Genomic DNA, 16,938 nt, shown 5'->3' on the forward strand with positions numbered 1-16,938 from the left:
AGCCCATCCGAACTTTACTGCGACGTAACCAGCCAAGTGTGCATCTATGAAATGTTTGTAACTGGCCGAGTTTAGCATACTTTTTTGTCTTTCGTCAACTGTGGGCTCTGGCTCAATCTTTGGACCACAACCCGCGTTCGCTGGCACACAGAAGCACCTACTCTTAAATTGCCCGTGTTTTCATAGGGCGTTTCGTCATACCAATGCATCAGCCCTCAGTGACAACTAATTGTCTTGGAAAAAATGATGGGCAATTTCAACACTTGCAGTCTGTTGCCATTTCCTAGTGGACAGGATAAGTAAAGGACACAGGAGGCAAGGGTTTACAAAAATGTGCCAAAAAATGTCATGCAAAAAAAAATCCATTTGGCATCCTTTATTTGTGATTCATGGAGCACAATACTGTACACAATGACGTATAGAGAGAAAAAGTGAGAAAAGGAGGGAGGAGGGGCAGTAATTATGCACGCTGCCGTGACACAGAGTAACAAAACAAGACGAGACAAGTCGAGGCCTGAGCAAAATGATCATTGTAGTCGTCGTTGCCGCAACTTCATCAGACATGAATGGATATGGCGGGTTTGCGGCGGCATCCACACACACACGGGAAGCCTTTAGTCTTCTTTTTCACCCGGACACCTGCAATAAGGAAAGAAATGCAGTGGCCAACAAGGTGGCGTTGCAGAGAGTAATAACGAAACTGCTGCGGATAAAACTGTGGCTGCTCTCTACAGAAGCATGCGATGGAGACAAAGCGGTTATGAAGGCACGATGCTGACATGGCATAAATGATAAGCACAAGAACAAAGGGAAGGACAGGCGCGAAGCATTCTGGCCTTCCTGTTGTTTTCCATGAGGTTTGCATTCACGACTATGGCAGTGCAGACTACACCACTTCATTCCGGTTAGCCACTGGCACCACTTTTGTGTAGCAGATTTGCTGCGCATCGCACCTCATACAATTCAGATTTGTCTTAACTTGGGTGTGGCCAAGTGCATACGAATTAGGGACACTTAGATACCACTGATTTCAGGAACGCAATTTCAGAGCATTTACACAAACAACATTCAGGCCAAGTTGCCTTGCTTTCGACATTTGTACAAGCGGCACGAATTGAAAGAAACTGTACATGCTGCAAAAAAGACGACTGCTGTGCAGAAAAAGATTTCTCTCAGTGAGTGTTTAAACTAAGCTACCTTACACCTTAAATGGAGGGCTATAGGGCAATAATTTGCCAGCAAATCATCTAGAACTTAGCGAACTTAGTCAGCAAGTTGATCAAAATTGCCACAACTCACGCTCAGCATGCACTGGTTTGGTCACACGGCCCCAGTCACCTCGACGACCAACAGCCATCAGCTCTCCTGCAAACAAAGAACGAAATGTAATTATGCAATCTCACATTAAAAACATGTCCGCACTGCATACAAAAAAGGTACTTTGAAGTTATACATACAGCCATAGAGCAACAGGTAGCTCCACAAGAATGAGCACTGATTACGTCACGGCTGTTCCTTTTAGGAAATTTCCACAAGCATTTCTTAAACATATACATTATTCTCAGAATCGGAATTGCCAAGTGCGACAGCATCGCTACACGAGACGAGTTGCAAAAACTACAAGGAAGCTTACCTGCACAACAAAATATTGCGCACAATGACGGCGCCTCCCATCCTCGCTAGAATTGTTACATGCAGTGTGGGGAGACATCCCTCTAACCTGGCCACGGCCAAATATAGGAAATGCTCCACTGCACGTAACAAATGCAGCAGGCATGGGGGGCACCGCCATCTAGCATGTATTTTTGTCGTGCAGGAAAGTTGCCTAGTATATTTTGCAACTCCTCTAGTGCTTCGTGCAAAATGTGCTTCACACAAAAACTTAAGGGACTGACAACCAGCCAGAGGACGTCACAAGACACTGGTAGAGACTGAATTATAGTAACAGAATCGAGCATTCTTTTTGCCACATGAAGATTTGTATTTTCAAATTGTGCTTAAAGGTCTCAAAAACGAGCAAGCCGTGTTGCCTGGTGACAGGCCTTGGCGTTGTGTGAATGAGTTGTCCGGATTGCTGCACGTAGTCTGCTGTTGTTTAGGTGCACCACAATACACAGTAAAACCTCGGTGATGAGAATCTCATGGGGTCACGAAAAACATTCGTATCATCCGAAATTCGTATCAACAGAAAACACGAAAAATTAGTATGCGACAAAAGAAAGCTGGCAAGCATTTTCATTTATTGTTTACCAGGGCCGCAACAACATCATGAACAGCTCTGAATGATTGGCAGTAAGAGTTTTAGACGTCAGCAATCATAGTTGTACTCATAAATATATGGCGAATGTGTAATTAATGAACCTGATGTGTTGTGACCTGTGACAGCTAGTAGCCCCTTGCAAATCTTGGTACACTTTTCCGCATGACACCAGAGCACTGCGGCGAAAGCGATTCGAGGAGAGGTTTGCTTGTGATAGATGAAGGCCAGAAAATATTAGAACGTGTCAAACAAAAAAACTAAAAAAAAAGTGTGATGCCAACACCATCTGTAATCTAAACATGACGACACACGAAATCTCTGAGGATACAACACTCCACTGATGGCCTATTCTGACGAAATGGCTACACGGCGTGCATACCCGCACTTGAGCTCCAGCCGCCGCGCGCGATTGCCGTGCCTTCTGCAACGGCGCGGGCAGCACCTGTTCGTACCTGCACAGTAGCATACGTTCATATCAAATGTTGCGATGACAGTTCGCAACAACCGTACACCGTTACACTGCAGGCTAATGGACCTTGGCTGGGAGCACAGAAACATTCGTATCACCTGAAGTTCATTTGAGCCCTGATCATATCACCGAGGTTCTATTGTATGCTCAAAATTACAGTCTGTGGCATCCTTGCTTTATACTAAACTTATAATGAAGTAGAAGGAGTTAACACTGAGAAGCGGCACTGCCTTCGCAACAAGTGGAACCATGTCGCACCGCAGTGCATGCATGTACAGCGAGCTGCAGAGCACGAATTACGAAGTATCATGCTCATCTACCACTGTTCACAGCTTGTGTTGATTGTACGACTGTGTCAGTGCTACACATAGAAAAACTGTAACTAAAAAATGTATCACGGCATTTTCCGCATTACCCCTCCACTACCAGACAGCGACTGGTAAGCTTTCTGCTGCACTGAAGCAGGTACCAGGTACCATAAATATTGGATGTCAGTCCCTTTAAAAGATGAGCAGACTATCGGCTGTCACATGCTACATTGTGAGTTCAATTATACCGCCATCTTAAATCACCCGATCACCGTTATAATGCCTATCAAGAGAAGGAATGTGCACTGTTTAAATTTTTAAAGACTAATTACTTCGGAAAAAACTGGTAACATCACAGATTCGCACAACCGGAGGCAACCATCGCAACTTGCCTCGATTAGAACTGCCATCGACATTTTTAAGTGAACTGCGGCCTTGACATTGTCGACAGTGCAAGATGCCATATAACACCTCTCAAAGAGTATGAACGAGCCCCACCACTGTTTGAAGCATACAAGGGGGGGTATGATAATTTCAATGTGCACTGTACTGACAGCTGCAGAAAACTGACCACTTGGCTGTTCCATTGCTCCACACAAGCTTTTAATATCTGGAGTTTTATGTCCCAAAACCACAATGTGACCATGAGGGATGCCGTAGTGGAGGGCTCCATAAATTTATACTACAGTAGAACCCCGCTGATACGTTTTTGAAGGGACCGTAGGAAATAAACGTAAGAGACGGGAAACGTAACAGCCGAAAAAACAGGAAAAACGGCAAAATATTTAGTGGTACAGAATTTTATTTCAATTCTTACGAGCAGCACGAAAATTGGCGCGCTCAGCCGCGATCTAGTCGATGGATAGAAACGCGGAGCTTAGGACGGCCTCATCCACAGAAATGTAATCAACGTATGCGATTTTTTTAACACCAACAGCTGTAGGCATGAAAGAACTAAGCACACGTAATCACGACCGGCGCGGCGAGTCCGACCACGAACCGCACGCACGACCATGCGAGCTCCAACCAGCTCGAACTCCTCCCGCTCTCCGACAAATAACGATGATGATGAGTCTACGCCAACGCGATGGCAGAAGTGAATGCCAATCTCGAAGGCCTTGCTTTCGCAAGCAATTACGTCATACACGCCATGTTTGTGCAATACAAATCTCAAAGGCTATGCTTTTGTCAATAGTAAATGCCAATCTCGAAGGCCTTGCTTTCGCGAGCAGTTACGTCATAGACGCCATCTTTGCAATTTGAATCTCGAAGGCCATGCTTTTGTTTGCATCAATTGAAAGGTTCTGTTGCTTGCGCCTCTCATGCGGCTAATATTACGGTCAAACGAGGCCAAGCTGCGTGAAAATGCACCATGGCGGCTCTCTTTGGTAGTCACTCGGTCGGCTCCGAGCGCACTTCGCGACGTATCATACGGGAACGGGCCGACAGTTACGACGTAACAGCGGGGTTCCCATTACATTGTATCCTATGGGAGCTATGCCGGGACCGGCGGAAAACGACGTAACAGCCGGGAAAACGCAGCAGTGAGGAACGTAACAGCGGGGTTCTACTGTATCTGGTGTTCTTTAACATGCACTGACATTAACGGTGACTTTAACGAGCACAGTACACAGGCCTCTAGCATTTCGCCTCCATCGAAATGCAACCGTCGTAGCTGGGATCGAACCGGCGACCTTTGGGTCAGCAGCCGAGCACCATAACCACTGTTCCACCGTGGCAGACTCCGCAAAAGCTTTAGCGCAGCCAGTCTTCATTCGATGCACTTGTGAACGCACACGTTAAATAGTGTTGCACCGTGAATAGCGTGGAATTGACAATTTGGTGCCAGAGATAGCCAAATATTGTTTGCTCTGTTTAGCAATGATGTGGTCAGCCATGCAGCAGGTGGCAGCAAGTGGGTGCAACAGGTATCGACTGATTTCACGAATGGTGTTCCGGCAGACAATCTGCATGCTACGTTGTGCAGCCTCTGAGAACCACAGTTGCTCATGAATCACCCCACCATGCCAGCACTCCGCACACCCGAACCAAAGTAGCGGCCGATACAGAAAAAGAGAGCGAAAGAGGGAAGAAATTGCTTAGGTTCATACGCCCATAGAAAATTTTCAGTTCTTTTATTGTGTCAAATGAAAGGTGAAGCTTCCATCAAGAGCCTAGAAATGTACTGAAAAATGTGGGTGCACCCTGAAACATCTGCGTGTTATTAAAAGCTAGTTTCAGTTCCCACTGTATTCAGATGTCCCATCATGGTACAAACTTCTCGTCACTTGCTCGCGCAAGACGTCATGACGGTTATCCGTTGTGTTCCGTGGTTCTGTTGGCGATATGGAAGCAGTCACATTGTGACGTATTCATTACTAAACTTCATCACAATTAGCCATACTGGGGTGTGAAGCCACTAGAATCGATCTTGTAGCCTCACGTCACGCTCCTTTTGATGACAGTGTGCCATGCAAAAATTGACATTAATATCAAAATGAAATATTGTACCACCATTTCCTGAGCTCCGCATTTGCTCAGAGCTGTATGGTGGAGTAAAGTCCGCTTTGAAAATTGATGTCAGTGCCCGTTTATCTTGTAGCAAAAAAAAAAAAAAAGAGAGAGAGAAAGAAAGAAGGAAAGCACTGCTTATCTCTTGTCGTAACTCTGCTTATACTAGATGGATGTAAAGAATTTTTTATGGCAGGACATTTGCGAGGGAACACAGCCCCACAGTAATGTTTTTCTACAATTACAAAAGTGTCGCAGGGTCCCTTTGAATCTGCAATACAAGCCGAAAGGTGTCCCTTACATGGGCTCGTTCCTGTCAAGCCAGGAGTTGGAAGACGGGTGATCGGACCAGGCGGATGGCACCGTGGTCGAGGTCGCCATGGGAGAAGTGGCGGGGCCCGCTTCCACGTGCGCCGTGCTCGGCTCAGACTGTAAGAATAGCGCTCGCTCAGAACCGAACAGTCGGCAGGCGCACTGTTGTTAAGAGCACTGAACAATGCCACATGTCGCGCCATTATTACTCCGCAAGTGTGAACAGAAGTTCTGGAAAAGATTTCCCGACGATCATAAGGTTGATGACGCAGACAAAAAGTTGTTCAACGACCATGTTACGAACGCGAGTGTACTACCCTGCACTTGCTCTGCCTCGTCCAACGTTCTCAGGCTATAAAGACAGTTAAATAGAACCTCGCCGAAACCATTTAAGCTTTTGAAAAACGAGCCTCTTGAATGGCTGGCTTTTGTATTCGCATAACCAAAAAACAAAAAAAAAGTTTTCTTTAAGCAATGCAGGAGTGATTTCCAAAAACTTAAGATTCAAATTAATGAGACTTTGGTTCTGAGCCAAAAATTATTCTGTGTTCTTTCCAGAAAGCCATCTTTACAAAACAGTGACAAAGAATGTCCACGCACAACTGCATATTTATTACAGTCAAACCTCGTTAATACGTACCCGCTTTGAGCGTACTAACAGTTAAAACGTAGTTGCGATGAATCCCCAACAGAGTCTCGTAGAGCCTAATGCATTCGCTGGCCACTTAAGCCGTAGTGCTTCGTCCTACGCCTACCGGTTAGTGCGTACCCTGCGTACTGCGATAACTTTTTGTGCCATAAAATTATACTGCGCCTCTTAACTTCCCGACGCCACAATGCGCCGCCAAAGGTTTTCCGTCTTTTCGAGGAGTGCGTAGATCGGTCGATCACTGATTCCGACTTCCACGCGATCGCGGCGACGCCTTTGCGGGTAAGCATCGGGAAAGAACGAAGGTGAGGCAGCGGCCACCGACGAATGTGCCAGCATGACTTATCGCCGACAACCTTACCACAATAAGTATCTTCAAATATCTGCTCGGGCACGCGTGCGGCGCAGCATTACTTTAAGCCTACTACACGCTTGTCGGGCGAAAACCTGAACGCGCTGGGCCGCCGATCCCTGCCGCCTTATTGTGCGGGGCCGTGTCCAAGCGCGCGCCGCTTTGTAGAAACGAAAGCAGCTCGCTGTTGCGGAGTTGAGCGTTGCTGGTCGCGGGCGATGAGAAACTTCATGGCATTGACGCTATCACGCTAAACGCACGTGTACGGTACAGCAAGTGTAGCGCTGTTGTAACCATGCTGCACGCTTTCATTGGGCGACCACCCAAACGCGCTTCCGTCGGCTGCCAGGACCGCTAGAGCGTCGCGGAGTGCGCATCGCTTGCAGGAAGTTCGTCATCACCGCGTTAACCGAACAAGCTACTCGTCGCATCTGAGCACGGTCTTGGGCAAAGTGGGTACGAAGAACACTGCCACGACAAGTGTGTGCGGTACAACAAGTGGCCCGGCAGTGACGGCGGTACAACAAGCAGCCCGGCAGCCGAGAAGGCGACGCACTGCACGCAACTAGCCAGGAGACGATCGGCTCCACGCAGCCGTACCAGTTTGTGGAATTGTGTCAGTTTTCGTTTAGTAGCAGATCGTGGTACAGACACACACACCCATATCGCAGAAAGCCGACACTGTCCGTTCTGTCGCTATTTCGGTCACTGCGTATACCGGACCCTGTAATAGTTTCGAAATGCTCCTTGGCGTCACCACCGCGCGCTATCGGCACTATCGGGCGGTTGTGCAAGAGTACCAGAATCTTTTCTCCACTTTGACAAGAAAGAAAGAAAAGGCTTCGCAGTGGGTACTTTGGGAAATATTTGCTGTGGCAGTGTATTTTATTTCTTTGCTAGTGGCGATGGTGTACGCGAGGAGATGCAAATGGTGTTTAATGCGTACTACCGTTCAGTGCGTAGTTATGTGGCGTTCCCTGCAGGTACGCATTAACGAGGTTCCACTGTATTCCACAATTGATTGAAGTGCTAAAAGCCATTTCTACTTTTTTTAAATTGGCCATGACACCCAATTTTCAATCCAATCTGTGTTAAGTGGGTCAATCCTTGGACATTCACAAACAAGCAGGCAAAATTTAGTGTGTGGTCGTGTATTTAATTTATAATTTTATAAACACACAAGTGGCCTGAGAGTTGGGCAGCACTGACACGCTCGCGAGCCGCGACATAACGAGCTGCTTGCTGTGCGAGCGTCTGCATTCCGACAAACGATTTTGTTCTGTGGTCAGCTGCTCATGCAATCGAGCTATTTCAGCTTCATTCAGCTTGGCATTGAAACTGAACGATTTGCAGCGGCTGTAGCTTTGGTAGAAGACTATGGCTGCGCTCCATGCAACACATGACGTCACACATGCCAAGGCAAAATGGCGGTCGACGGCTGTGGGCGAGGTTTATAGCTAGCGAATTCTGGGGCTTTTCTTTTTGCACTTAGATATATTCTTTTAGTCGATTTTTCATGTGTGTCATACCCGTAGGTCAGCAAAAAATGTGAAGCTCACTCAGACTCACTCATGAAATATATTTCGCCCTTAGGGCTCACTCGGACTCAGACTCACCTAAATATTACTCATTCAGACTCAAGACTCTCAGCTCGATCTGAGTCTGAGCGAGTCTGCGTGAGTCGACTCATGAGTCCGTTAGCGTATAATGAGATTTTTCGATCAGGATGTCAATCCACTTAAACGCCAATATATCACATAATCGGTGCTCTCCGATACGCGTTTTGATCTCGTACCTTCAGATACGAGTTATCAGTGACTGCCATCCAGTAAGGACACTTTTATTGAAAGATATGACTCCCACATTACATTTTTACCAAGAACTTCGTTTGAAAAATTTTGCGTGGTGCAGGGGGGTCAGGGCACACCTCTGATTAATAAAAATTAGGGGTGTGCGAATACTCGAATACGAATCGAATATGAAGTATTCGGTTACTCGAATATTCGATATATTCGGCGAGTCTGTTTGGTTGGCGGGTGAAACACATACAATACTTTGAGACTGCACAGTCTGTTCAAAACTACACAAAGTTCGAATGTCACGAACCTGAGAGCACGCAGATTAAATTGTGGTCGTGACACAGGCAAGCCGCGAAACTCAACTAAGACAGCCCTTTGTTTGCGCCGCTCGCACAGGCTGCACTATGTCTCACTTTCTACACATGCAACAGTTGTAGATACACTTGGGAGGAATCGCAGACTGCAATTCGCGAGCACAAAACGAAAGCGTGCCATTACGAACCGCAAAACCACGCACCACGGCTGCCACAGATAACATTACTGGCATGCAGCACTGGTTGCGTCGCGTCGCCAGCGTCGCTGCGCGGCCGATGGTGATGATGATGTAGTAGTGGCCTGCCCCTTTGCAAAGGGGGAACACAATGTCGTGGCCTCAAAAAACAAAAAGAAAAAAAGAAAAAAAAGGAATCAATAAAACCTGCACGCGACAAAGGTAAGAGACGCGCACACAACAGCCTAAATCAAGCCCAGATCCCAAGTTCGGCACACAGCTGGCTGGGCAGCACTCGCGCCACCTCTCGGCCGCAGAGCCACCCAATTTCTCTTCTACTTTCACAAACGGGATAGAGGTGGCGCTTGTTTAATCTTCTCAGATAGGGTGCCTTGTGGTGCGATCCATGGTGCGATCTTGTACGCATTCCAAAATAAGCACGGAGGCGTGGCATTACATCCAGCCGCACGTGACCGCACGCGATTGGTCAATGCAGGGCCGTGACATCTGTCGCGGTTCACGTGGGCCATTCGCGTGCGGCTGGATGTAACGCCACGCCTCCGTATTTATTTGGAATGCGTACAAGATTGCACCATTGATGCCCATTCTCAGACTTGTCGAAGCTTTTCTCGTGAACATATTCGTAGTCAGTGGCGGTTAGTTAACACGTGTGTAACCACTCCTGCGTGCGCTTTTTAACTTTTTCATTTTTAAATTTAATTCATTGTTTAGTTCTCTAGGCCAGGGCATCGGTTGATGACCGCCCGTTACAAAGGGTGGGGCCACAAATCCAATCCAATCCAACCGCTGGCTCCGCACCGTTTGAGTCATTTCTCCAGGCAATCCGAAACCACCAAGTCCCTCGTAATCATAAACCACGCCGACGTGTCCTGCTACCGAATTGTATCCACGCGAGCTGCCGGAAAACGTCGTCCGATAGTCCTGCTGGTCGGGTGCGACATCAGTGATCGAACGAAAAGTGCCATTTGGAAACATTTCGTAAAGAACTCTGCCCAAGAGGCAACGTGCAAAAGCTGTGACATGAGACTTCGCACACCGTTGAGTACAACGATGCCACTTGCGAATCATCTCAAGAACAAGCATTTTTCTTTATACAGTGTGTTCATGAGAGAGAGCTGTAAGCAAGGACGACTAGACGGAGCACAGCCGCTCATCAAAAATGCGTTGAAGTCGGGCAAGGACCTGTCGCAGCGCGAGAGAACGGCAATAACCATAAGGATTGCCCGAATGCTGGCGCTCGACCTCCAGCCTTACAGCTGTGTCGAAAATCGGGGTTTTAAAGAGCTGATGAGCGACATGGAGCCTTTGTACAAGATACCCAGCCGCACTACGTTTTCAAGGACAATCATCCCGGAGTTGTACCGAGACACAGTCATGGCTGTGAAGGAGAGAATGCACGCGCACTTCCAGGAAGGCGTCGAGTCGATTTCATTGACAAGTGACATGTGGACGTCGAGGTCTAAGCAGAGTTATATCAGCCTCACCTGCCACTATTTAACCTCCAACTTCAAGATGAGAAGCTTTGCGTTGGAAAACCGGAGCGTGACCGAGAGCCACACTGCTTGCAACATCCTGGAGCACCTGCAAGCAATGATGGATAACTGGGAGCTGCCACTGCAGAAAGTGCCAGTCTATGTGGTGACGGACAATGCACGAAACTTTCACGCGGCCCTTAGGGATATTTCTTGCGTCCCAATGCAGTGTATGGGCCGTACACTGCAACTAGCCATGAAAGGTGGCAAGGAAGAAACAGCAGGAGTGCCTGCCATTCTCAAGAAGTGTCGTGCAATTGTTGGCCATTACAAACACAGTGCCCAAGCTGCGGCAAGACTGAAAGACTGCCAGCGACGAATGGAGCTCTCAGTTCTGGAACTTATTCAAGAGATGGATACAAGATGGAATAGTGAGCACGATATGCTCTCTCGTCCTGTGCAGCTGAAGGAAGCCATCTGTTTGGAGCTGGTCACCTCTGAGACAATTGTGCCCAACCTGGCACCACAGGAGTGGAAAGCCGTGGCTGGACTAGTCAAAGCTCTTGAACCAATCGCATTGGCGACCAAAGATCTTAGTGGCCACAAATATGCAACTTTGTCGTCTGTTGTTCCATTTTTGTATGGAACACAGATGGTTATGAAAGAGTGTATTGCAGCCGATGATGACACCTCAGAGTTTGCTAGAAATTTGCTGAAAAGCATGAGGACAAGGTTTCCAAGGCAGGACGAGCAAAAGGAAAGGTGCAATCCAGGAAACAAGGCTCTTGGAGCTTGCGAGAACTGAGGTGCAGCTCCCTCCAGAAGAATCAAGTGACTGTGTCGAAGCATCAACATCTACAGCTCACAAGGAGCGTGTCAGCAGTATCTGGGACAGCATTGAGAAGCTGGAAGCATCATAAGAAAAAAGACACTACACCGAAACAGCCAACATCGAGGAGTTTAAGCGGTACCTTCGAGAGCCCACTTGCAGCAAGGACCAAGACCCTCTAGCATTGTGGAAAGAAACAGGTAAGCAGCACTTCCCAGGATTGTGCAAGATGGCCATGAAATACATGGGCATTCCCGCAACAAGTGTACAAAGTGAAAAGTCGTTTTCGACGGCTGGTAACATTGTTATGGCCCGGAGGGAGAAGTTGACCTCAGATCACGTACAACAGCTGCTTTTTTTGCATGACAATTTGTAAACATTCGTGCTTCTAAATAAACTTGTTATTCGGTATTCGATTCGATATTCGGCTTTTTTTTTTCTTAATTTGATTTGGTATTCGATTTGAGACTTACTACAGTAGAACCCCGCTGATACGTTTTTGAAGGGACCGTAGGAAATAAACGTAAGAGACGGGAAACGTAAGAGCCGAAAAACAGGAAAAACGGCAAAATATTTAGTGGTACACAATTTTATTTCAATTCTTACGAGCAGCACGAAAATTGGCGCGCTCAGCCGCGATCTAGTCGATGGATAGAAACGCGGAGCTTAGGACGGCCTTATCCACAGAAATGTAATCAACGTATGTGATTTTTTTAACACCAACAGCTGTAGGCATGAAAGAACTAAGCACACGCAATCACGACTGGCGCGGCGAGTCCGACCGCGAACCGCACGCACGACCATGCGAGCTCCAACCAGCTCGAACTCCTCCCGTTCTCCGACAAATAACGATGATGATGAGTCTACGCCAACGCGATGGCAGAAGTGAATGCCAATCTCGAAGGCCTTGCTTTCGCAAGCAATTACGTCATAGACACCATCTTTGCAATTTGAATCTCGAAGGCCATGCTTTTGTTTGCATCAATTGAAAGATTCTGTTGCTTGCGCCTCTCATGCGGCTAATATTACGGTCAAACGAGGCCAAGCTGCGTGAAAATGCACCATGGCCGCTCTCTTTGGTAGTCACTCGGTTGGCTCCGGGCGCACTTCGCGACGTATCATACGGGAACGGTCCGACAGTTACGACGTAACAGCGGGGTTCCCAATACATTGTATCCTATGGAAGCTATGCCGGGACCGGCGGAAAACGACGTAACAGCCGGGAAAACGCAGCAGTGAGGAACGTAACAGCGGGGTTCTACTGTATTCGGTATTCGCACACCCCTATTAAAATATGTTGAGCTGGTGTATAAACGCTAGTGCGTTGAAGTATCTGCGAGTAGAAGTGAGTATCAACTTGAGCCGTCATAAGGCTGATAGTAATGCTGAAGTTCAGCACTTATCACCATAGGTCGGCAAAACAATTTGGTGCTCAGACTCACTCAAGAAATATATTCAGCGCTTATGGCTCACTCGGACTCAGACTCTCCAAAATTTTCCTCAACCGGACTCACTAAAGTTTGTCTCAACCAAACTCACTCGGACTCCCTGACCAAAATACTACTCACCTGGACTCACTCAGACTCGGGGCTTGATCTGAGTCTGAGTGAGTCGACTCATGAGTGAGTTTGTAGACCTATGGTCATACCCCACTGCAATGTAAACGCACAAAAGCGTGTGAGCCGCTTCTCCCAAGAGCGCTGTTCGAGAGAAAAGAGTCAAAAGAGACAACCTTGGTCTTCGCTGCTCTGTTCTTCTGAATGTTCAGCGCAACCCCAACTTCCCTCCATCGCTTTTTACTGGACACAATGCAGCTTAGAAAACTAAACAATTATCTGTGGTGGCCGTCGCCATTTTCTCGGTAAATGACGCCGATTCGTCTATCAGGGAGGTGGGAAACGTAGTGAGTAGGATGCTCCTTTTTTTTAAAAAAAACTTTCAGTTGATAGTCAGCCCTCATCGTGTGTTCTTTCTTTTCGTTTTGCCCACGCTTAAAATTCCACGCTGCTCCTAACAACATGATAAGATACAAATGTCACAAACACAGGGAAGCCTGCATTCAAAAGCTTGATTCCGCAATTGGCTACCAGCCTTTCAGATTCGTTTTCAGAGAAACTAACTGACATGCAGTCGTATCATCTGACACGTATTACCAGAGTACCCAAGAGAACATTTTTTAGAAAATTTTATTGAGATCGGTGGGCATCAAAACCGTGCCGGAGTTCCCCTTAAGCAAACATTAGCTGCTAAAGGTACCAGTGTATGGCTTTAGGGCCACACGTGTAGCTGCACGGTGTGTAGCGGTAGGAACCTGACATCGTGTCCTATACCTTTGATGTATGGTTGGGGCAGAAGCCCGACACCACGCCGTTGTCACCGGCGGCTGCAGACACCAGCTGCTCCCCCTGCTGGGCAGGTGCAGCGTCGGCCCAGAACATGGGTGGGCTGTCGCCAGTGCCGGGCTGAGCTGAACGTGGGGCCGTAGCCATGGCGGCAGCCACTTGCTCTTTGTAGACACGCATGCTGTGCTTTGCTAAAGACCCTTCGTCTTCAGCCGATGATGGCTCTGGGCTGGAGATGGCGGCCTCCATGGGAACCTAAGGCAGAAATGGGCAGGAAACATGGGTTACGAACAAGAACAGGTAAAGAACTGGTTGGTTTATGGTGGCTAACGTCCCAAAGCAACAAGGGCTATGGAGACAACATAGTGGAGGGCTCTGGAAAATTTTGAGCACCTGGGTTTCTTTATCTTGCACTGACATCACACAGTAGATGGGCCTCTCACATTTCACCTCCATCAAAGCTGTAAGTGAAATGTTAGGGGCCCTGCTATGTTTAGGGGTGACCGCCGAAACTGGAATCGAACCCGCGCCTTTTGTGGTCGGCAGCTGAGCACTTAACTAACGAGCCACCATGGGTGGCAAGAAAGAACCCTAAAGGCATACTTGCGAACCAGCTAATGTTAAAACTTCCAAAAGTACCCCTCCTCGAACAAGAAAGAGAACAGAAACAAGCTTTTTTTTTTGCTTTTTCAGTTAGCCCCGGTCCCGCAACATTTGTGGGATGCATACATGCCTTATTAACCACGCTTTGATTCCACCTGTTTACTTTTACACGAAGGCAACACTGGAGAGTAGAATCAGAAACAAAACTATTGGATAGCACTGCACCCTTTTCATATCAGCAAGCCAACTACAGTAGAACCCCGCTGATACGTTTTTGAAGGGACCGTAGGAAATAAACGTAAGAGACGGGAAACGTAAGAGCCGAAAAACAGGAAAAACGGCATAATATTTATTGGTACAGAATTTTATTTCAATTCTTACGAGCAGCACGAAAATTGGCGCGCTCAGCCGCGATCTAGTCGATGGATAGAAACGCGGAGCTTAGGACGGCCTCATCCACAGAAATGTAATCAACGTATGTGATTTTTTTAACACCAACAGCTGTAGGCATGAAATAAATAAGCACACGCAATCACGACCGGGGCGGCGAGTCCGACCGCGAACCGCACGCACGACCATGCGAGCTCCAACCAGCTCGAACTCCTCCCGTTCTCCGACAAATAACGATGATGATGAGTCTACGCCAACGCGATGGCAGAAGTGAATGCCAATCTCGAAGGCCTTGCTTTCGCAAGCAATTACGTCATACACGCCATGTTTGTGCAATGCAAATCTCAGAGGCTATGCTTTTGTCAATAGTAAATGCCAATCTCGAAGGCCTTGCTTTCGCGAGCAGTTACGTCATAGACGCCATTTTTGCAATTTGAATCTCGAAGGCCATGCTTTTGTTTGCATCAATTGAAAGATTCTGTTGCTTGCGCCTCTCATGCGGCTAATATTACGGTCAAACGAGGCCAAGCTGCGTGAAAATGCGCCATGGCCGCTCTCTTTGGTAGTCACTCGGTCGGCTCCGGGCGCACTTCGCGACGTATCATACGGGAACGGTCCGACAGTTACGACGTAACAGCGGGGTTCCCAATACATTGTATCCTATGGGAGCTATGCCGGGAACGGCGGAAAACGACGTAACAGCCGGGAAAACGCAGCAGTGAGGAACGTAACAGCGGGGTTCTACTGTATTCAAGCACTTCGAATATTACAGTATACGAATTCACTTTGACACAAATTTAATTTATGCAAAATTTCAATGTATTCAAAATAAACGAATAGGCGTATATTAGACCACATGTAAACCCCCTGTAAAGGTGGTTTCACTGCAGTGTAGGAATACAACGCCGCACTGCTGCGAAGCCCCACTTCAAGGTTAAGTGAACGTATTACCTTCACACCAATGAATCATTTCTCTAAATTATAAAACTTTACGTATTTTAATGGCTATCACTTGCGTCCTACTGAAGTTCAGATCCCGCTAGTATTCAAAGTTGCTTTCACGTCATTTAGCAGCAAGAAAAAATGACATTCGCACATGCCTTGTTCCAATTTTAAATATTATTGTGCACGTTAGCTAGGTCATTACAGATATGCTCATTTCTCTTTATAATATGTGACATATACTATTCGATTCAAAATTACTCGACCAAATCACTATTCGATTTGAACCTCAAATTTACTATTCGCACATCCCTAGTTAAAACCAAGTGTGGCCTAAGTTTATGCGCTGAATCGGAATTATGCACCGTAAAACTGTCCAGCAACGAGGCACTCACCACTTGGTCCTCCCGGCGGGCTTCTGAGGGTGGCGCCGGTGTTGCCACTGTTCCCTGCGCCGTGGGGGCTAGTGGGTCAGCGGCGGACTGCGGAGGCTGCTGCGGCCAGCGACGTGCATTCCTCAGGGACATCAGGGTGCACACAGCCTCCATGTCGGCGGGACTCCATGTCATGCTTGACAGCGCGGCCTCGTCCGTCTCCTCCGCTTCGGAGGGGGGCCTGGGTGGTGTGGAAGGCTCAGAGGATGCCTCCATGAGGGAGCGCATTGTGGACCAGATGTCCGACGACGAAGGGGCGGGCGGAGGCACCGACCTTGGGTTCTGGGTAGGCCTGTCAGCGTAGGCCTGCCAAAGAAGAATAGGCGAGGTCAGCGTGCACGGCAGCATGAGTGCGGTCACTAATGAAACAAAAGAAAAAGCCCTTACAGGGGCCCTGCAACACTTTTTCAGCATGGTCAGAAAACGCTGCCGATCAGTAGTCGGGATCCTAAGAACACACAAGACAAACAGTACGCGGCCTGGAATTTACAATTACTTCACCAAGTCAGCCAGAAACCACTCACTCTTCTCTCGACCAATGTTGCCATAAACCAAAATGAACCCACAGTCCACGGCCATTGGCTGATTCGAGCATCGTGAGCTGCATAGTTACAGTGGCTGCCACCATGAGTCCATGTGCGAGCTCCTTACATACCTGCCAAGTTTGGAGAAACGGAATCCGGGAGATTTACTCAACGGGAGGGGGGGGGGGATAGCAGGCCGCAAACGCTAACGTAGCATACGCAATTCTAAAA

At 47.7% G+C, this 16,938-nt stretch overlaps 1 protein-coding gene across 2 annotated transcripts in view; it reads right to left on the reverse strand.

Moving 5' to 3' along the window:
• Positions 1 to 322: 322 nt before the first annotated feature.
• The window catches only part of LOC119371951 (uncharacterized), a 39,203-nt gene continuing 22,587 nt past the window's right edge, over positions 323 to 16,938 (reverse strand). The window contains exons 5-9 of one of the 2 annotated variants that reach the window (XM_037642399.2): positions 16,145 to 16,489; positions 13,803 to 14,069; positions 5,849 to 5,977; positions 1,300 to 1,367; positions 323 to 639 (exon numbers count right to left, since the gene is read on the reverse strand). In XM_037642399.2, coding sequence (XP_037498327.1) covers positions 1,335 to 1,367; positions 5,849 to 5,977; positions 13,803 to 14,069; positions 16,145 to 16,489 — 774 coding nt within the window. In that variant the 3' untranslated portion in view covers positions 323 to 639; positions 1,300 to 1,334. The remainder of the gene's footprint in view (positions 640 to 1,299; positions 1,368 to 5,848; positions 5,978 to 13,802; positions 14,070 to 16,144; positions 16,490 to 16,938) is intronic. The other variant, XM_037642401.2, reaches the window with a different exon arrangement.

This window comes from Rhipicephalus sanguineus, chromosome 10 (genome assembly GCF_013339695.2).
Source record: "Rhipicephalus sanguineus isolate Rsan-2018 chromosome 10, BIME_Rsan_1.4, whole genome shotgun sequence".
Lineage (NCBI taxonomy): Eukaryota > Metazoa > Arthropoda > Arachnida > Ixodida > Ixodidae > Rhipicephalus > Rhipicephalus sanguineus.